The sequence below is a fragment of the Orcinus orca genome, chromosome 9, assembly GCF_937001465.1.
Source record: "Orcinus orca chromosome 9, mOrcOrc1.1, whole genome shotgun sequence".
Lineage (NCBI taxonomy): Eukaryota > Metazoa > Chordata > Mammalia > Artiodactyla > Delphinidae > Orcinus > Orcinus orca.
Window position 1 is genome coordinate 32,398,235 of NC_064567.1, and position 21,815 is coordinate 32,420,049.

At 39.2% G+C, this 21,815-nt stretch overlaps 1 protein-coding gene across 12 annotated transcripts in view; it reads right to left on the minus strand.

The window, feature by feature from the left end:
- ST7 (suppression of tumorigenicity 7) overlaps positions 1-21,815 on the minus strand; it is a 255,129-nt gene that overhangs the window by 99,006 nt on the left and 134,308 nt on the right. For 10 of the 12 annotated variants that reach the window (XM_012533037.3, XM_004269855.3, XM_012533039.2 and 7 more), the window contains exon 3: positions 11,362-11,521. The exons of the other annotated variants lie outside the window; for them this stretch is intronic. In XM_012533037.3, coding sequence (XP_012388491.1) covers positions 11,362-11,521 — 160 coding nt within the window. The remainder of the gene's footprint in view (positions 1-11,361; positions 11,522-21,815) is intronic. 12 annotated transcript variants of the gene reach the window in all.

Below are 21,815 nucleotides of genomic sequence, written 5' to 3' on the forward strand. Positions count from 1 at the left end.
ACGGTAATACTATTACAAAAAGCAGCAACAGCAACTTGTGTCATAGCTATGAGCTTGACTTTCATTGAGCCTTTCTATAAAAAGGCTTAAACTCTAGTCACCTAAATTCCTAACATAAGTTAGTGAGGGTCACAGAGTAGGCCCTTTTTATAGAAGTAAAGAGTAAAGCATAGAAAAGCTACATAATTTCCCCACAGTAAAAGTAAATGAGATTAAAGTCTGGTATCCAGACTGCCTAACAAGTATCCACAATATACAACAGCCCTGTTACCTGCAACATGATATTTTAAAAATCATGTGACTTCATCAATTAAATCTTCTACTAGAGGAAGAGTTTTGAAAACTCCTCTGGGGAAATGTTAGGCACTTTGAAACAATACTTTTAAACATTTTAGTTCCAAAGTACAACAGAGAAGGGCCCTAACTAATGTTTTCTCCGATATATTATGACAATCAAGATTAACCCCAAGCCAGTCAATTTCTGACATGTGATTCTGCATATATTAGCTTTGCTATCTCAGAAATGACTACCCAATTCTCTACGTCATACAGGTTGATCTTAAGCAATCATTAAGAGGAACAGAATATCCATTTTCTTTTTTTAAGTCTTTATTGAATTTGTTACAGTATTACTTCTGTTTTATGTTTTGGTTTTTTGGCCTTGAGGCATGTGGGTTCTCAGCTCCCCGACCAGGGATTGAACCTGCACCCACTGTATTAGAAGGCTAAGTCTTAACTGCTGGACAGCCAGGGAAGTCCCCCATTTTCTTAAATAACTAAGCTTTAACTGTTTTCATAACCTTTTGAAATAATTAGTTTGAAAAGATTACTAGAAGTAAAGGCACAAAGTAATATGTAGGTAGCTTTCAATTCAACAAATATATTACTCTCTCAAATTCCCTTCTGGAATTAGAAAAGGTGTAAATAATTATGAGTTTTAAGACCATTTTTATTGATCTACTTTATTCAAGATAGTGTACAGATTTCTTCAAGAATATTGCTAAATGGCTAAATCTCTGTCTCTCATACATTTCTCATTGGTCATTTCTGACCTAAGTCAATCAACTCTACCAAATAACGTGAAAACTGTGAAATAAGTTTATTAAATAAATGTTCACCAGGGGACAAAGTGTTTTTGAGGCATTTTCACCATTCATCTGGAGAGCTAATCTATGCTAGAACACAAATTTTAGTGGCAAAAAATTTTAAAAGACGTAATAAGCATTGGCTAAGAGAATCGTTTTCAACTCATAAATAGATTTTGGCAAGTATAAACTGAGTTTCCCCTGATTGAGACTATTAGAGAGCAACTCTAAAGGTCCTGGACATGCAGCAATGAAATTTGCTGACAGATATATTTGAAATGCAAGCTCTGAAAGGCCTGGTCTTAGGATATATCTTTACAAGCTACCTGAGTTTCTTCAATCTCCACTGCTTTTCTTTAAATTATTACCTGTATTTAATTAGTGCTTGAACTGCCTCTAGTAATGTAATGAACTTTAACTTAGAATCCCAGGAGAAATTCTTATTAAAAGTTTTACATAAAAATGCATAAGAGCTCACGAAAGATGCTGAGGAGGCGAAGTAAGAGTGTCAGAGGACGCCGGCCCACCGAGGCCCTGATACTGGGGTTGGGAGACTGGGGTTCAGACTGGACGCAGCACCCCTGCCTTCCAACAGCACCGACAGGCGGGGAGGAGAGGCGAGGGGCCCCGGGCAGAACAAGAAGGGCGGCCCAGTTCGCCATGAATGTCCATCCGTTGTCTGACACAGCTTGGGCCCGGCCCCGGCGAGCCAGACATCACCACATCCATCGATCGACATCAAAGATAGAGAGATGTTTGCCATCTACGGTGGAACTGAAGATAAGAAAGACGATCAAAGGAAGAAGAGGACTTCAGGAAAAGCCAGTAAAGAGTGCTGAGAGGAGAAGACTGAGGCACAGAGGTGGAATCTTTCACCTGCAGTCACACAGCTGCCGTGTGGCTGACAGGGTCTTGGCACTCTGGCCAGTGTCAGGCCTGAGCCTCTGAGGTGGGAGAGCCGAGTTCAGGATATTGGTCTACCAGAGGCCTCCCAGCGCCACATAATATCAAATGGCGAAAGCTCTCTCAGAGATCTCCATCTCAACACCAACACCCAGCTCCACTCAACGACCAGCAAGCTATAGTGCTGGACATGCCATGCCAAACAACAAGCAAGACAGGAACACAACCCGACCCATTAGCTGAGAGCTGCCTAAAATCACAAGTACACAGACACCCCAAAACACACCACCAGACGTGGTCCTGCCCACCAGAAATACAAGATCCAGCCTCATCCACCAGAACACAGGCACCAGTCCCCTCCACCAGGAAGCCTACACAACCCACTGAACCAACTTTAGCCACTGGGGACAGACACCAAAAACAACAGGAACTACGAACCTGCAGCCTGCGAAAAGGAGACCCCAAACAGAGTAAGTTAAGCAAAATGAGAAGACAGAGAAATACACAGCAGATGAAGGAGCAAGATAAAAACCCACCAGACCTAACAAATGAAGAGGAAATAGGCAGTCTGCCTGAAAAAGAATTCAGAGTAATGATAATAAAGATGATCCAAAATCTTGGAAATAGAATGGAGAAAATACAAGAAACGTTTAATAAGGACCTAGAAGAACTAAAGAGCAAACAAACAATGATGAACAACAAAATAAATGAAATTAAAAATTCTCTAGAAGGAATCAATAGCAGAATAACTGAGGCAAAAGAACGGATACATGACCTGGAGGATAAAATAGTAGAAATAACTACCACAGACAAAAATAAAGAAAAAAGAATGAAAAGAATTGAGAAGAGTCTCAGAGACCTCTTGGACAACAATAAATGCACCAACATTTGAATTATAGGGGTCCCAGAAGAAGAAGAGAAAAAGAAAGGGAATGAGAAAATATTTGAAGAGATTATAGTTGAAAACTTCCCTAACATGGGAAAGGAAACAGTTAATCAAGTCCAGGAAGTGCAGAGCCCCATACAGGATAAATCCAAGGAGAAACATGCCAAGACAAACTATCAAAAATTAAATACAAAGAAAAAATATTAAAAGCAGCAAGGGAAAAGGAACAAATAACATACAAGGGAATCGCCATAAGGTAGACGGCTCATCTTTCAGCAGACACTCTGCAAGCCAGAAGGCAGTGGCAGGACATATTTAAAGTGATGAAAGGGAAAAACCTACAACCAAGATTACTCTATCCAGCGAGGATCTCATTCAGATTCGACGGAAAAATTAAAACCTTTACAGACAAGCAGAAGCTAAGAAAATTCAGCACCAACAAACCAGCTTTACAACAAATGCTAAAGGAACTTCTCTAGACAGGAAACACAAGAGAAGGAAAAGACCTGCAATAACAAACCCAAAACAATTAAGAAAATGGTAATAGGAAAATACGTATCAATAAGTACCTTACTGTAAATGGATTAAATGCTCCAACCAAAAGACAGAGACTAGCTGAATGGATACAAAACAAGACACTTATATATGCTGTCTACAAGAGGCCCACTTCAGACCTAGGGACACATACAGACTGAAAGTGAGGGGATGGAAAAAGATATTCCATGCAAATGGAAATCAAAAGAAAGCTGGAGTAGCAATTCTCATATCAGACAAAATAGACTTTAAAATAAAGACTGTTACAAGAGACAAAAAAGTACAGTACATGATGATTAAGGGATCAATCCAAGAAGAAGATATAACAATTGTAAATATTTATGCAGCCAACATAAAAGCACCTCAATACATAAGGCAAATGCTAACAGCTATAAAAGGGGAAATCAACAGTAACACAATCATAGTAGGAGACTTTAACCCCCCAGTTTCACCAATGAACAGATCACCCAAAATGAAAATAAATAAGGAAAGACAAGCTTTAAATGATACATTAAACAAGATAGACTTAATTGATATTTATAGGACATTCCATCCAAAAACAACAGAATACACTTCCTTCTCAAGTGCTCATGGAACATTCTCCAGGATAGACCATATCTTGGGTCACAAATCAAGCCCTGGTAAATTTAAGAAAATTAAAATCGTATCAAGTATCTTTTCTGACCACAACGCTATGAGACTAGATATCAATTAAAGAAAAACAATCTGTAAAAAATCCAAACACATAGAGGCTAAACAATACACTACTAAATAACCAAGAGATCAGTGAAGAAATCAAAGAGGGAATCAAAAAACACCTAGAGACAAATGACAATGAAAACAAGACAACCCAAAACTTATGGGATACAGCAAAAGCAGTTCTAAGAGGGAAGTTTATATCAATACAATCCTATCTCAAGAAACAAGAAACATCTCACATAAACAACCTAACCTTACACTTAAAGCAATTAGAGAAAGAAGAACAAAAAACCCCCAAAGTTAGCAGAAGGAGAGAAATCATAAAGATCAGATCAGAAGTAAATGAAAAAAAAATGAAGGAAACAATACCAAAGATCAATAAAACTAAAAGCTGGTTCTTTGAGAAGATAAGCAAAATTGATAAACCATTAGCCAGACTCATCAAAAAAAAAAGGGAGAAGACACAAATCAATAGAATTAGAAATGAAAAAGGAGAAGTAACAACTGACACTGCAGAAATACAAAGGATCAGAAGAGATTACTACAAGTAACTGTATGCCAATAAAATGGACAACCTGGAAGAAATGGACAAATTCTTAGAAAGCACAACCTTCCGAGACTGAACCAGGAAGAAATAGAAAATATAAACAGACCAATCACAGGCACTGATATTGAAACTGTGATTAAAAATCTTCCAACAAACAAAAGCCCAGCACCAGATGGCTTCACAGGAAATTCTGTCAAACATTTAGAGAAGAGCTAACGACTATCCTTCTGAAACTCTTCCAAAATACAGTAGAGGGAGGAGCACTCCCAAACTCATTCTACGAGGCCACCATCACCCCGATACCAAAACCAGACAAAGATATCACAAAAAAAGAAAACTACAGGCCAATATCACTGATGAACATAGATGCAAATATCCTCAATAAAATACTAGGAAACAGACTCCAACAGCACATTAAAAGGATCACACACCATGATCAAGTGGCATTTATGTCAGGAATGCAGGGATTCTTCAATATATGCAAATCAATTAATGTAATACACCATATTAACAAATTGAAGGAGAAAAACCATATGATCGTCTCAATAGACGCAGAAAAAGCTTTTGACAAAATTCAACACCCATTTATGATAAAAACTCTCCAGAAAGTGGGCATAGAGGGAACATACCTAAACACAATAAAGGCCATATATAACAAACCCACAGACAATATCGTTCTCAATGGTGAAAAACTGAAACGATTTCCACTAAGATCAGGAATAAGACAAGGTTGCCCACTCTCACCACTCTTATTCAACATAGTTTTGGAAGTTTTAGCCACAGTAATCAGAAAAGAAAAAGAAATAAAAGGAATCCAACTCAGAAAAGAAGAATCAAAACTGTCACTGTTTGCAGATGACATGACACTATACATAGAGAATCCTAAAGATGCCACCAGAAAACTACTAGAGCTAATCATTAAATCTGGTAAGGTTGCAGGATACAAAATTAATGCACTTCTGAAATCTCTTGCATTCCTATACACTAATGATGAAAAATCTGAAAGAGAAATTAAGGAAACACTCCCATTTACCATTGCAACAAAAAGAGTAAAATACCTAGGAATAAACCTACTAAAGGGGACAAAAGACCTGTACGCAGAAAACTATGAGACCCTGATGGAATAAATTAAAGATGATACAAACAGATGGAGAGATATACCATGTTCTTGGATTGGAAGAATCAACATTGTGAATATGACTCTACTACCCAAAGCAATCTACAGATTCAGCGCAACCCCTATCAAATTACCAATGGCATTTTTCACAGAATTAGAACAAAGAATTTCACAATTTGTATGGAAATACAAAAGACCCCGAATAGCCAAAGCAATCTTGAGAAAGAAAAACGGAGCTGAAGGAATAAGGCTCTCTGACTTCAGACTATACTACAAAGCTACCTTAATCAAGACAGTATGGTACTGCCACAGAAACAGAAATATAGATCAATGGAATAGGATGGAAAGCCCAGAGATAAACACACGCACATATGGTCACCTTATTTTTGATAAAGGAGGCAAGAATATACAATGGAGAAAAGATGGCCCTTCAATTAAGTGGTGCTGGGAAAACTGGACAGCTACATGTAAGAGAATGAAATTAGAACACTCCGTAACACCATGCACAAAAATAAACTCAAAATAGATTAAAGACCTAAATGTAAGGCCAGACACTATAAAACTCTTAGAGGAAAACATAGGCAGAACACTCTATGATGTAAATCATAGCAAGATCCTTTTTGACCCACCTCCTAGAGAAATGGAAATAAAAGTAAACAAATGGGACCTAATGAAACTTCAAAGCTTTTGCACAGTAAAGGAAGCCATAAATAAGACAAAAAGACAACCTCCATAATGGGAGAAAATATTTGCAAATGAAGCAACTGACAAAGGTTTAATCTCCAAAATATACAAGCAGCTCAAGCAGCTCAATATCAAAAAAACAAACTACTCAATCCAACAATGGGTAGAAAACCTAAATAGACATTTCTCCAAAGAAGATACACAGAGTGCCAACAAATACATGAAAGGATGCTCAACATCACTAATCATTAGAGAAATGCAAATCAAAATTACACTGCGGTATCAGCTCACACCACTCAGAATGCCCATCATCAAAAAACCTACAAACAATAAATGCTGGAGAGGGTGTGGAGAAAAGGGAACCCTCTTGCACTGTTGGTGGGAATGTAAATTGATACAGTCACTATGGAGAACAGTATGGAGGTTCCTTAAAAAACTACAAATAGAACTACCATATGACCCAGCAATCCCACTACTGGGCATGTACCCTGAAAAAACCATAATTCAAAAAGAGTCATGTACCACAATGTTCATTTCAGCTCTATTTACAATAGCCAGGACATGGAAGCAACCTAAGTGTGCATCGACAGATGAATGGATAAAGAAGATGGCACATATATACAGTGGAATATTACTCAGCCATAAAGAGAAACGAAATAGAGTTATTTGTAGTGAGGTGGATGGACCTAGAGTCTGTCATAGAGAGTGAAGTAAGTCAGAAAGAGAAAAACAAATACCGTATGCTAACACATATATATGGAATCTAAAAAAAAAATAAATAAAAGGTTCTGAGGAACCTAGTGGCAGGACAGGAATAAAGACGCAAACGTAGAGAATGGACTTGAGGACACGGGGAGTGGGAAGGGTTAGCTGGGACAAAGTGAGAGAGTAGCATGGACATATATACACTACGAAATGTAAAATAGATAGCTAGTGGGAAGCAGCCACATAGCACAGGGAGATCAGCTCCGTGCTCTGTGACCACCTACAGGGTTGGGATAGGGAGGGTGGGTGGGAGACGCAAGACGGAGGAGATATGGGGATATATGTATACATATAGCTGATTCACTTTGTTATACAGCAGCAACTAACACAACATTGTAAAGCAATTATATTCCTATAAAGATGTTAAAAATGTATATGATATATATTTATCTTATATAGAGATTAAAATGAGATGATTTGCAAAAGGAAACCAAGTGACTATAACCAGAGTTTGTCTAAAGATCCAGTTCTATGCAAGATGCTATTAAAGTGTCTCAGAGAATTTAACCTTGACTTTGACAAGCATACTTCTAATGTGATGGAACACTCTGCACTTTTGTAAATATCTTGAAGAAGGTGAACACTGCAAACCTTTGTCTTTATGACATCTTATTTGAGAACAGGGCAAATTATCAAACAGATTTTCCCATGAACCCAAATTCAGAATGTTACTGGACCCTGAGAATCCCTTCCCTTAAGACAGGGAGAAGTTGGACACATTTTAAATCCTTGTGCATCATCGGTTCATAAGTTAAGCTGAATTAAGAAATGGCAGCAGGAAACATGATGACATGGAAAATATATCAGCAGGGTTTATCAGAAACTGTATATTTGCGAGAAAAATAGCAGTTTAGCTCCCAAATAAATCGAGATAAGTGAAATGTTCATAAATGTTAACCTAAAGCAGACAATCTGAAATTTGGCTAGATTAAGAAGCTGTGGGACTTCCCTGGTGTTCCAGTGGCTGAGAATCCGTCTTGCAATGCAGGGGATGCTGGTTCCATCCCTGGTCGGGGAACTAAGATTCCCACATGCTGCGGGACAACTAAGCCTGCACACCACAACTAGAGAGCCCGTGAACCACAACTACAGAGCCCGCGTGCCACAGCTACAGAGGCCAAGAGCTCTGGAGCCCGCGCGACACAACTAGAGAGGAGCCCGTGCACCGCAACAAAAAATCCCACATGCCGCAAATAAGACCTGACACAGCAAGTAAATAAATAAATATTTTTTTAAAAAAGAAGCTGTATAATTAACTACATTTCTCTTCTGGCCCACAGATAAAGATCAATGCAAGTTTTGAGAGGGTCTGCACTCAGGCCAATTTGCACAAATCCACATGTTAAACAATATATGAATAGTCTCCTGTAACAATTACAACTTTCTCCCTTCCCATTTCTCCACCCCAAATTATTCTTAGGTAGGCCAGGTCTTTCAGCTTTTAATCAAAACAAATGATTCTTTAAAGAAAGAGCTACACTATGAGTTTTCATATAGTCCAATGTTTATAACTAGTATTTTCTGTCTGTTTTTAAATTTTTCAATGATTTTTTTCAAATAAGAAATGCCATTTAACTGCCTTTGCAAATGTCCATGGGACTTGGTTAGCCACGTTTTATTTCACGTAAGATTCAGCAAAGAGCTGTCTTATGATGCTTCTTTTATTAAGGCAATAGTCATTTTATCATTATTAAGGCAATATAAATTTTAAAACAAATTCCTCTATTTTAAGAAAATGTATTGATTACCCTCAGCTTTGGACCTTCTTTTTCCTTTATACTTAGCTGAAACTAGACTATGAAATAGAAAGTGATTAAGGGTAGAGATAAACAGAGACAATGTACTTTTATAGCATTTTTCTTATTCAAAAATAAAAATCACCACAAGAAAAGAGAAGTGGGAAATGGTATTAATCCCATGGTACCTGGCACTTCCATACCAACACACATGTTTGTTGAGCTGAGTTAGCCAAATATTAGAAACCCAGATGTCAAGGAGAAGTAGGCAGATTGAGCCCTAAATATACTTGGACAAGATAATTTCCATTTTCCTAAATCTAATTATTTGAACACTGTTATGAGATCAGATCATAAATGCTGTATCTGTTACAGGAAATGAATGGAAATACTGCATGCATAGTAGTAGACATTCAGCAAATACTAGTGAAATTGAATTAATAATAATATTCAAAAGCTTAGTCTTAGCAGGGTAAAAACTCAGTACAAATAAAATTGGGAAGTTCCATGATCATCACTGTCGAATGTATTTTTATAAAGGACTGAGATTCTCCCTTTAAAAACTGGTGTACCGGCACTAAGAATAGCATCAAGATTTATATAATGCATAAGGCTTATTCAAGGCATCCACAGAGAGTCAGCAAAGTAACAGCAACAATAAGGAGAGTATGAACTCTTCGTCGCATTAAGGAATGATGTTAAATTGGGCAGAGCGAGAATTTTAATGAAAATAAAAATGTACTCACAATAAAAAATGTCCTTAAATGAGGTTGCTTTCTGTTTTCAATCTGTTAATTTTCTACAATGTTCTGTGACATACAAAGACTGTAGTAAATCAGATCAGACAAGAGCACATTTAATCTGTAGGGTCTTCCAACATATGCAAAGTGAGGCAATTATCCATAGTGACAATGACTGAATGATCAAGATTCCTCAGTAGAATAATATGCCACGTGTGTTAGAGTACCTGGTTGAAGTAATATTTCACTTTGCTCAGATCTCTTTCTGTTTCTTCCACAAAGCAGATGAGTTTATAAAGTCCCAGACAATTTTGTTACCTGAGTGGCACCATCTCTCACATGTGTACCCTTTAGAATGAAATAAATGTGTACTCAGAGGTGCCCACTACCACTCATGGCCGGCTGGCAAAGGTTCTATTATATTAAAAGAGCATTGAATCAACATCAGGAATAAAATATATATACAATGCTCCTTGATGCCTATCACCTGGCTAGACAGTTATGAAATATGAACTGAGTTATTCTAGGGAGGAAAGAAAAAAGATCTAACTTAGTTCTTTAATCTCTCCCTCTTCATCCTTCAAGTCTCAGAAGTGGTACCCTCTCCTTCAAGAAGCAAACTTCTTCCCCCAGTTTGGATCGGGAAGCCCTCACTTGTACTCCAAAGTATTGCATGTTTCCCTCATATAATCAGAGCCCTTAACACTCTGTCTCCCTTCAGCAGACACAAGAGTTCAATGGGGACAAGGACTTCGACATTTTTTAAAATCATAATATTCATAAGAACCTGTATAAGGCCAAGTCCATGTTAGAGAGTTTACTGAGGTCATGAAGAGACCAAGCTAGGAAATTATATTCATCCCTCTTCTTTCATGAGTAGAGAAATTACAGGCCATGTATGCCCTCATTCATTCATTCACTGAGTTTCAGTGATATAGTAGACACTATGCAAAATGCTAGAGATATTACAGTAAAGCAGTAAGCTTAAAAATTTCGGTACAATTTAATAAATGTTGCTAAAGGTAAAAATATATGAGTCAACAAAGGTGGAGAAATATTGTACAGCCTATCAGAGAGGGCTTCCCAGGAGGTCACATTTGAGTTGGGTTGTGAAAGATGAGCAAGCACGGAGGAGGGAAGACAGACTTCTGGGCAGAGGGTCATGAGAAAACATGGTCCGTTCAAGAAATGACAGAAACCAAGGTTGGCAAGATAGAAGCAGCTTATGCTGTGCTAAGTAATCTGGAATCTGGGCTTTATCTTTAGTGGAATGGGAACCAACCAAGACTTTTAAGCAGAGGAGTGATGTTATCAGATCTAGTTAGACATAAGGTTCTACAATTAGCATGGAAGAGAATGGATACATTTAATGAAGTTTGAGGGACTAAGGACAAGGAGGTGGAGACTCAGGTGGGAACCACTGACCTAAATGATCATTAGCTAAATCAAATGGAAGAGAAAGTAAAATTAAACAAGATGAACATTTCCTTTCCCTGGGATGCTTATACTCTACTTCTCTTGTAGAAGTTGTCAAATTCTTGGGAAAATAAATCGTACTTTTCTTTGAAGTCTAATCTTTAAATAACAACATTCTTATTGTCTTATAGTCATAATAATTTAGTAAGAGTAAGTAAATAATGTTGCAGACTGAAGGACTTTCCATACCTGAGACGCTTTGCCTGTTGGAATCTGAGTCCCCATTACTGGAGTTAGAATTGTTGGAGGAGTTGTTGTCAACCCCTCCCAGAAGGGGGCGCAAGTGGCTTACTGAGACTTGTTCAATGAATGATGTTCCATATTTGCGAAAATACCACCATTCAAATATCTGGAACAGAAAGATAATAAGCGTGATTAGGGTCCTTGTTACCAGCTATGATTTTGTACATGCCCATAACTGTGTTGCACTTACTAATTATACCCACCTTAAACGCTGGTTTAAACATTTTTATTCCAAAAAAATGGTTTATTTCTAAAAATTAAGAAGTTTGATGAAAGTAAATACCAATTACATTTTTTTTTTTTTTTTTTTTTTTTTTTTTTGCGGTACGCGGGCCTCTCACTGCTGTGGCCTCTCCCGTTGCGGAGCACAGGCTCCGGACACGCAGGCTCGGCGGCCATGGCTCACGGGCCCAGCCGCTCCGCGGCACGTGGGATCTTCCCGGACCGGGACACGAACCCGCGTCCCCTGCATCAGCAGGCGGACTCCCAACCACTGCGCCACCAGGGAAGCCCCCAATTACATTTTAACTTCTCAATGCTGTTTTGTCCACTTAATACTGGTTTTTAAGGAAAATTTATAGCTACAATCCTGGTGAAAGAACATTGTTAAGAGCTGCTCATTATTTTCCTCCAAATTTACATAATATTCTGATAATAAAATCACCATAGCTAAAAAACAATTCCAGAAATGAATACCAACAAGCCAGTTTTAGAAGTATGGCTTATGAAATATTCCAATTCTTGGCATCTTATATTCTGATAAAGTCATAACTGCATACATTTTTAAGATAGTAAAATTCTGTTTTAAAAAAAGCATCTCCCTAGAGAAATCCGGCTTTACAGAAAGAATAAAAGCCATCCTATTTCATGTATCGAGGGCACCCAACTGCTGAGAGATTCAGTAGCATCCCACCTGCTGAGTGTGCTTTGTAAATGCTAGCATCTCTTGTACACCATTAATGTTTCCTAGCTCACAAGCTTACCAGTTGTTATGTGCTGTTTGCAAGGAAGAAAAGAAATAACTTTCATTAATAGAAGGAAAGAAGCACCGAAGCTCACATGACTAGACTGAAATCAGGGCTCCTGAGCATGGGGAAAGCCAGCCACCTCCCCCAATCTTTTTACCTGCCCCTACCCCCAAACCCCCTCTGAGCACTTTCCCACCACTGTTTGAAGCTGCTCTCCCCACATCCTTTCCTTGGCTTCCCTGATTTGAGATTCGTTCCTTAAGCAGTCACAAATCACTACACAGAAGAAATTTAAGAATCAACTATATCCCAGAGTCTCCTAGGATAACTATACTATATTTTTGTAATATAATATAGAATGTGGAAATAACATAGACTTAATTACCTTTATCCTTACTTATTTCATAAAAACAAGATTTTGTTATCTTCTGTGGAATGGACTTTGGGCTATCATTTAAAAATTGATATTTTGCTCTACCAAAAATTTCTTTAAAAGGATAGAAAGAACATCTACAAATGACCAGAAGGAACTGTTAATCAAACCAAATGTTTGCAATCCTATAACAGGAAAACTTGATTTAACTCCAAGGGGTTATTCCTTTTGACTATATGAATTTTCACATGTTAAAACATTTAAGTAATTTGACTGAGAAGACAGGGAGAATACAATATGAAAGCTAAGAACGGATAGGACCAGTCTGTAACATCTGGAATGCTAGGAATAAAAGATCTTGCTTGAAGAAAGCAGAAAGTTCAAGAATGGCAAATTTACTGACCATGGATCTAGAAGGGAATTTGTAACCTCAAGTGAGTTATTTAATCTATTTTAACATCAGTTTTTTTCAACTGTAAAGTGGAAATCATATTTGTTATTTACCCTTGAGGGGCCTCAATTTCACACTCATGTAAAACATCTAGATTCAAACCCCATGTAAAAGACCTAGTTCAGTGCCTTCTGCATAGTTGGTTCCCAAGAGCAATAGCAAAGCTATCATTTATTCCATCGATGCTGTACATAGTCAGCACACCTCACATACTGCTGTGGTGCATCCCTCTTCTTGCTGGTCTACAATTCAGGATAGTACAGCATCTTGTTACTAAATGGTTGGCTGAGAGCCGTGGTCATCATTGTGAAAAAGGAGACAGCTCACCATTTGGTCCTGACCACCCAAAAAAGATTCATGGCTTTGCCTTTATTAGAAGACATGGCAGGCTCCCAAGGACCCAGAACAATGGTCACAGAACTGGCAATGGCTCTCAAACACTTGTGGGGTAGAGTTTTCTTTGCCCCAAGTCTTTACTCTGCTTTCTATTTTATGCTGTTAAGGCATCTGCCAGTCCTTCATTCATTCATTTACACAGCACTAAATGCTCCAATCCAGGCATGGGCTGTGCTCCGGGGCCACAGAACACAGATGTAGCCCCTGCTACTACCAGTGCATGCCACAGACCCACAATGCCTCTCACGAGTTGCTCCCATTCACCCCCCCCCCCAAAAGAAACCACTTTGGGACTCTTTCAGATTTCTCAGTTTCTCTAGCAGAATCGGAGAATGTCAGCACTAAAAGGGACCCTAAAGGACCATGAACAGTTTCATTTAGAGATGAGGAATGAGGGCTACATGTCAAGGTGTGGTGACCTGACCAGAGTCACATAGCTAATGAAGTAGCTATTTAGCCTGAAGCCCCAGCTCTTGAGCCACTAATCTTACTAGGGCCCTAAAACAAGACATCTTTTTATAACTCTCTTGCTCATTTAAACAGACAGATGTAGCCTATCGCTTCCCTTTTAAAATCTTCACTTTCAAATGCCCTCCAACTCCACTGTCTCTTTTTGCTTTCTTAGCTATCAAAACTAATCCAGAAGTAGTCTATCAAATGGGACTGGATAATACATCCTAAGGTATAAATGATTCATATTAATGGGGTATTTGCATTATAACAGGAGATAGACCTTCCACCCAGTATTTCTAATGCAAAAATAACAGACCTCAGTAAAGACTGGGTTATCCATGCAGCTGCTTGGGAGGCAAAGGAGGGTCTTCTCAAGCCTGACCTATCAGAGCAGTAGATGGCTTCTTTCCTAACACAGTCCTTTATACTAGTGTCCACAATGCCCTGGGGCTGACACTCTAATATGAATTAAATGAACAACTACTAAAATGAAGTAGGAAAGGACTTGAAGCCTTCTTAAACTTCAAACCAAATCTTCTAATCTGGGGTCTTAGCATAATAATCTGTCCCATATCCTGAAACATGACAAGATTTGGGCCAGAACCTCACAGTATTTTTAAAGAGCTGCACAGATCCAAATGGGCAGATGGTGTTATTTAACACGCACATATTTGGTGTCACTTTGAATTATTCTCCCTGGTGCATAACCTACAGTGTAAACAGCAAAGCTCTCATAAACAAATTTAGATTTTAAAACTAGCCCTAAGACATACTAGTAGCTTAATGGAGTTGCCACAGTGGAACAAAACAGTTTTTAATCTGACAAATAACCATAAAATTAAAACATAAATTTACACATTTCACGGTTTTTAAAAGTGTAATCTCTCTACCCCAAGAATTATACAGATCAAGTAAGATGAGAACTAAAAAGCATCAAGTAGGTTTGTCATTCAGGAAGTCAACAATGACCCTACCATCTAGCTAAAAGGTAAAGGCCCTAAAATATTTCATAATAGCTGAGTTGTACGTCTTGGTTGGTACTCTTGATTCTCTGGGGCTCAGTTGCCTAATGTGTAAAATAAGGTCACTCAGTTAATGTTGGATGGGTGGATGGATGGATGGATGGATGGATGGAAGGATGGATGGTTTAAAGACTGAATGGATAGATGGCTAAAAGGTTGAACGGATGGATGATAAGGGCTGGCCTGGTGATTTAATGGGATATTGTTTAAAACCAATGAAAGGTTTTGTGTACATTTTGTTTGTTATAAAAAAAAAGAGAGACCTATACCTATTTGTGGAAGAGGAAAGAATCTAGTAGAAAGAGAGAAACCGAAGTGCAAAAGCGTACAAATGACCAAGAGACATGACACCAGGAGCCCAGGAAGAACACTTACCCTGCCTTAAAAAGGTACCTTACCATTTCTTGCTCTAAAGATGAAAGGGAAGCAGGAATGAACAGAAGAATACATTCTATTTTGGAAAGTAGGGTGTGAGATGAGCTGTTTTACAGGTAAGAAGGCAACAAATGAATAAAATGTAGATGACACTGATCTCAGTGGAGATGCAGGTAAGAGTTATTATCTGAGAATAAAGGAAGCAGGGATGGAATTGGGAATGTGAGGGTCAAAGAAATGGTTTGGATCTATACCTTGCAGGATAGAAGGGCCATACACTATACTCAGGACCCAGATCATATTTAAAACAAAGATTCATTTGTCAAGAACCCAGTTACGTAGGCCTCGTAACCCTCTCCATTACTATATGACAGAAGCAGAGGGGATGATCAAGGAGCAATGGGGCTGTGGGCTGGGAGTGGAGATCCAGGTTTGCAGCTGGCCTAAGGGTATAAATTTATCTCATCTTCACCTGCAGGGAAGGAACAAAAATCTGGCAAAGGATTAACAAACAAGGCGCTTCCATCTGTCTTACAGACCTAAAAGCTGAATCTTTCATAAAGATGCCTAGATTCTTCCTATCCAACAAGAACTCCCCTTCTTGAATTGCATGTTCTATATATAAAACACTTCTCTCTCCTGTATCCTGTAACATACTCAAAAATGCTTCAAGATTTCCACATAGCAGCACCATTGTAATTCCACAATGTAATTCCATTAAACCCATGGGAAACACAAAGGTGTCACAGCCTGAAACTGGCTATGTGTTTCCCAAGGATTAAAGTAGATGATGATATCACAGGATAGATACAGCAATGGTGGAGACTGAAGAGGAAATACGAAACTCTGGCAGTCTACTCCCAAATAGACTGCCAAATTGACACCTGCTCTAAGTCTTGAAATATATCTAGTGGTAAACAGTTTTTTGACAAGAGGGGATCCTCTAGGCTTGAAGATAAACCAAGGCAAATGGCATGGGTTATAGTAATATCCATAACATTTTTAGTTTCCTGTTAGAATTTGCAAGTATACCCTTTCCTCCATACCACTGACCCTTTCAAAGTCCCTTGCAATTCCGCATGACAGAACTTCCTCCCTCCCTCCCTCCCCCTTCCTTCCTTCCCTTTTTTTCTCTCTCCTTCTTTCTTTCTTCTTTTTTCTTTCTTTCTTTCCTTTCTTTCTTTCTCTTTCTTTCTTTCCTTTTCTTCCTTCCTTCCTTTCTTTCTTTTTCTTTCTTTCCTTCCTTCCTTCTTTCCTTTCTTTTCCTTTCTTTCTTTCTTTCTCTCCCCCACCCCTCTCTCTCTGCCCCTCCCGCCCCTTTCTTTCCTCCTGGCTCCTGCCTGTTTTGTTTAGGAATACCGAAGAGCTATAGAGTGGGTCTTGGCCTCCCGCCGCCTTGGGCCCAGCCAATCACCCCTCAGTCATCTGTTCCCCTAAGTAGTTCAGGGGGGCTGTGTAAAGAACTGTTCTTCATGTCCTTCCACCCCCTTTCCTGGCCACCTATTGCCAAGGCTTTAAGAAAAGAGAGGAGACAGAGAAGTGAGATTCTCTTCAAGGTCAACAGCCAGTGATCCATGCCCACCTCAGTGTCTGTGTGTTCACAGGATGAGATTTTCCACTGTAGCATTAATGACTATGGCCTGGACGGGAGGGTCACTCTCCTGGGGTGAAGTCATGGGAACCACTGACAAGTGGGAAATGCCAGCCTGTGCCATGGCGCCCCAAGCTCTGTCAGCTCCTCCTGGGTGGCAGCTTTCCTCTAGGCCCTTGCCCTAGAGATTCTGATTCAGTTGGTCTGGGGTGGTACTCAGAATCCATCACTTTAAACAAGCTCCCCAGATAATTCTGATACAGTCAGTTAATTCATTCACTGACTGGATCTGTGTGCATTCAACAAATATTTCTTAAGAGTCTACCCAAACATTATACAGTTGAACACAAAAACACAGATATGTTCCCAGCCTTTGTGAAGCTTCCATCATAGAGAGGATAAGACCATAAATGTCACAAATGAAATTATAAATTGTGTTAAGTGATGGTCCATGTTCTAGACTGACCAAATCTGACCTAATCCATGGCTGATTGGAAAAAGAAAAAATGTTCCCTCCAGAGACATTTGTAGTCTCCCTCCCTCCCCCTTTCCTTTCTCTTTCTTTCTTTTTCTTTTCCTTCTCTCTTTATCTACCTGACCCATTTCTATGGGTCTGTTCAAAGGAATACATCAACCACTAGACAATGCTGCTACCCATCTTCCTAGTCAACATGTTTATGAGAGGCAGAATGATGCTGGGACAAAGCAGTGGAAGTTTAAAGTCGAGCCTTCCCTATACCTTACCTAGCAAGGTGCCCTAGGCAAGTCAGAAGCTTTCTGGGTGCCTGTTCCTTAGGTCTTTGCTGGCTTAAACTGGATGGCTTCTGAGGGTTCCTTCCTCCGGCCCTGCAACTGCATGATTTTCGGGTCAAGTGGAGGTCAAGTTCTTTAGATGAATGAAAAAGAGTTGAAAGGAGCCACAACAATCTTCTAGTCCCACTCCCTTACTTTTGAACAGGAGGGGATAGAGGGCATGGTCAGACAGACCCAAATGCAAATCTCACCATCTGTCTGCTATATATCCTTGGGCAATTTATTTAAATTTTGTGTCTGTTTATACTCAGAGCATAGAGGCATTGGTTATATCAACCACTTAGAATTTCAATGAAATCAGAATTAGAATTCACTTAGAATTAAATGAAATAATACATTCAAAGTGCTCAGAACAGTACCTGGCATAGAGTGGAAACACAATAAAAGGACCTTTCATTACAACTGATTCCTATCTAATTGTCATCTCTTCTACTGCTTTGCTGAAAACAATTGTTTTACGTCTAATCCCTGAATTAATTCTTTTATTTACTATTTTAATTTTCTTTTTTCTTTTTTTTAAAATTTATTTATTTTATTTTTGGCTGCATTGGGTCTTTGTTGCTGCGTTCGGGCTTCCTCTAGTTGCGGCGAGCGGGGGCTACTCTTCCTTGTGGTGTGCAGGCTTCTCATTGTGGTGGCTCCTCTTGTTGTGGAGCAGGGGCTCTAGGCGCGCGGGCTTCAGTAGTTTAGTTGTGGCTCGCAGCTTCTAGAGTGCAGGCTCAGTAGTTGTGGTGTATGGGCTTAGTTGCTCCGTGGCATGTGGGATCTTCCTGGACCAGGGCTTGAACCCGTGTTCCCTGAATTGGCAGGTGGATTCTTAACCACTACACCACCAGGGAAGCCCTAATTTTCTATTTTTATTCTTGATTCTCATTTTTAAAAATATTGCTTTGGCTGCCTTTTCCCGTATCTCTGTATTTAACATGCATGTGTAACACATAGGTGTAGGAGCATGTCTATACACATGTTAATGGGGACACAGGGATCTAAGTATAAATGTCAATACAGCAGCATTTTATCCATTCTACCAACATTTTGAGAAAATTAAGGGGAGCATTTTCTCCACATATCCACCTTACCATTCTCAAGAGCAAAAACAAAACTCAGAAATTTTTTCCACAGAAATAAACATTGCCCACAGAGGCTACATCAAGCAGACTGGGCATGTCCTTCCCACAGCAGATAAAAGACTAAATTGGTGGGTTTGGACTGTGACAACAGGTGCAGTTCCTGTGGCTGGAACTGGGCTGAGATGAGAAAGCTTGTGCCAAGTGGCCAGACGGGGCAGCTGGAAGTTAAGCAAGGGAAGGAGGTGCCTGGAGGGGATATGGGCCCAGGAACCGTAAGGGAAGAATGACAAGTAGGTGGCATAACAAACTCATTGCTGGCTTTCAACTTGTGAAATTAAGAACTAGCCGTGATATCTAGTAAAATACACACTTCTGAGTCCTCACTTATTTTTAAACATGTTAGTGTAAAAGCAGCATTTGCCAAACACATTTTATTTCTATGTACGTTTGTTCAGTTAACTGATTTTTCCTTCATAGGGGAAATAGCAGGGGGGGTTTTTGTTTGTTTGTGTTTACCTCTCTTCACCTAAGACATCACATTGCATGATCATTTCAGTCTCCAGCATAGAAATACTGAGGTCCCCAAACAAATTCCTCAGGGCCAGCCCTGCACTTTCAGTATTCACCGCCTGGCTCCCTTGACATTGCTTAGGGGAGAGTAGTTAGGTAATTATCTCTCTGGTGCCAGGAAACAAACCACTAAGCAGTTCTACGCACACAGCTATTCTGCAAAGCACCTGACTCTTGACCTCAATGCTGTCTCTCCATGAAATGCACTTGGCAGAAAAGAACAGTGGCTGAAGAGAAAGCTCAGCCCTGGGTGCATTTCAAGGGCTAGCAAAGCTGAGTCCCCAAGGGCTGGATACCACCAGTGTCAACAATCTCTAAAGCAGGAGCCTAAAGCTATCAAGAGCTATTCCCACGTGGTAGTGACTTTGTCTTCAGTACAGACCAAGAATTTTTTTTAATATATTATTATTTTTTAAATTTTTATTGGAGTATAGTTGATTTAAAGTGTTGTGTTTAAGTGAGAGAGTGACATGGACATACATAAACTACCAAATGTAAAATAGATAGCTAGTGGGAAGCAGCCGCATAGCACAGGGAGATCAGCTCGGTGCTTTGTGACCACCTAGAGGGGTGGGATAGGGAGGGTGGGAGTGAGGGAGATGCAAGAGGGAAAAAATATGGGAACATATGTGTATGTATAACTGATTCACTTTGTTATAAAGCAGAAACTAACACACCATTGTAAAGCAATTATACTCCAATAAAGATGTTAAAAAAATAATAAATAAATAAAAATTTTTTAAAAAATAAAATAAAGTGTGTTAGTTTCTGCTGTACAGCAAAGTGAATCAGTTATACATATATATATATATCCACTTTTTTATTTTTTAATTTTTTAGAGGTGATTTAGTGTTCTTTACACTATATTTTTTTACATCTTCTTTTTTTACATCTTTATTAGAGTATAATTGCTTTACAATGGTATATTAGTTTCTACTTTATAACAAAGTGAATCAGTTATACATATACATATGTTCCCATATCTCTTCCCTCTTGTGTCTCCCTCCCTTCCACCCTCCCTATCCCACCCCTCCAGGCAGTCACAAAGCACCGAGCTGATCTCCCGGTGCTATGCGGCTGCTTCCCACTAGCTATCTACCTTACCTTTGGTAGTGTATATATGTCCATGCCTCTCTTTTTACATCTTTATTGGAGTATAACTGCTTTACAATGTTGTGTTAGTTTCTGCTGTACAACAAAGTGAATCAGGTATATGTATACGTATAGCCCCATATTCCCTCCCTTTGAGCCTCCCTCCCACCCCCCTAGGGCGTCACAAAGCATAGAGCTTATCTCCCTGTACTATGCAGCAGCTTCCCACTAGCCATCCATTTTATATTTGGTAGTGTATATATGACAGACCAAGCATTTTTGAGAAGGGCTTTCAAAATCTTCACACATCAGAGGTTTTCCTTTGCTCAAAGTTTTACATTAGTCAGGAGTATCCTCTGCTTCCTAGGAATGCAGCAAGGCAAATATATCATAAAACAACATGGCAGTGACCATCAGGCGTCAGCAGCTGCACTCCACACACAGGGAGAAAGCCTCACAAGCCTGGGTCTGCAAAGTTGGTCATGGTCTAAGGAAACCCCTTTATTTGGAGGAGAAGAGAAGCAAGGACGTGGGACATCACCATCTCTAAGTGAGAAGGGAAAATGACTGTTAGGCTTAGCTCACCCTGCATTCTGGTAATTCATTTATAGCCTAGTGAACCCACACCAAGATACTACTAGAATAAAATCCAGACTTGCCATTTGTTCAGCAAGCTGGGAAAACAGCTGAGAACTTAACCAGAGAGGCAGTGAAGTGAGTGATAAAAGCACAGGCTCTGGTGCAAGCCAGTCTGGGTTGAAATCCTGCTCTGCCACTTGCCATCTATGTGACCTAAGATAGGTTACTTCCTATCCAGCTTATGTATTAGTAAAATGGAAACAGCACTAGCGGTTACCTCATTGTACTGTTTCTTGTCCATGTCTCTATAATAATTAGTAATCACAGCATTATGTATAGAGGGAAAAAAAGCTTTCTAAAACCTCTTTCTCCTTAAAGCTCCTTAATATAAATTTAATTATATTAGAGTGATTCCACTAGTTTAGATGGCCCCCTCTAAGGTCACTTAAATTAAAGAAAACTACTGCAGGTGTTATAACTTATTACACCTATAACTATTTTAGCACACAAGGCAATGGAGCCTTAGGGGTGATTATCATATTGCTTTTTGACTACTGGGGATTTTTTTTCAAGGAAGCAATAGGGAAATATATGTAAATTTTAAAAGAAAAGGAGATGAAGGGGGAAAAAGCTTAGAATTGCCACAT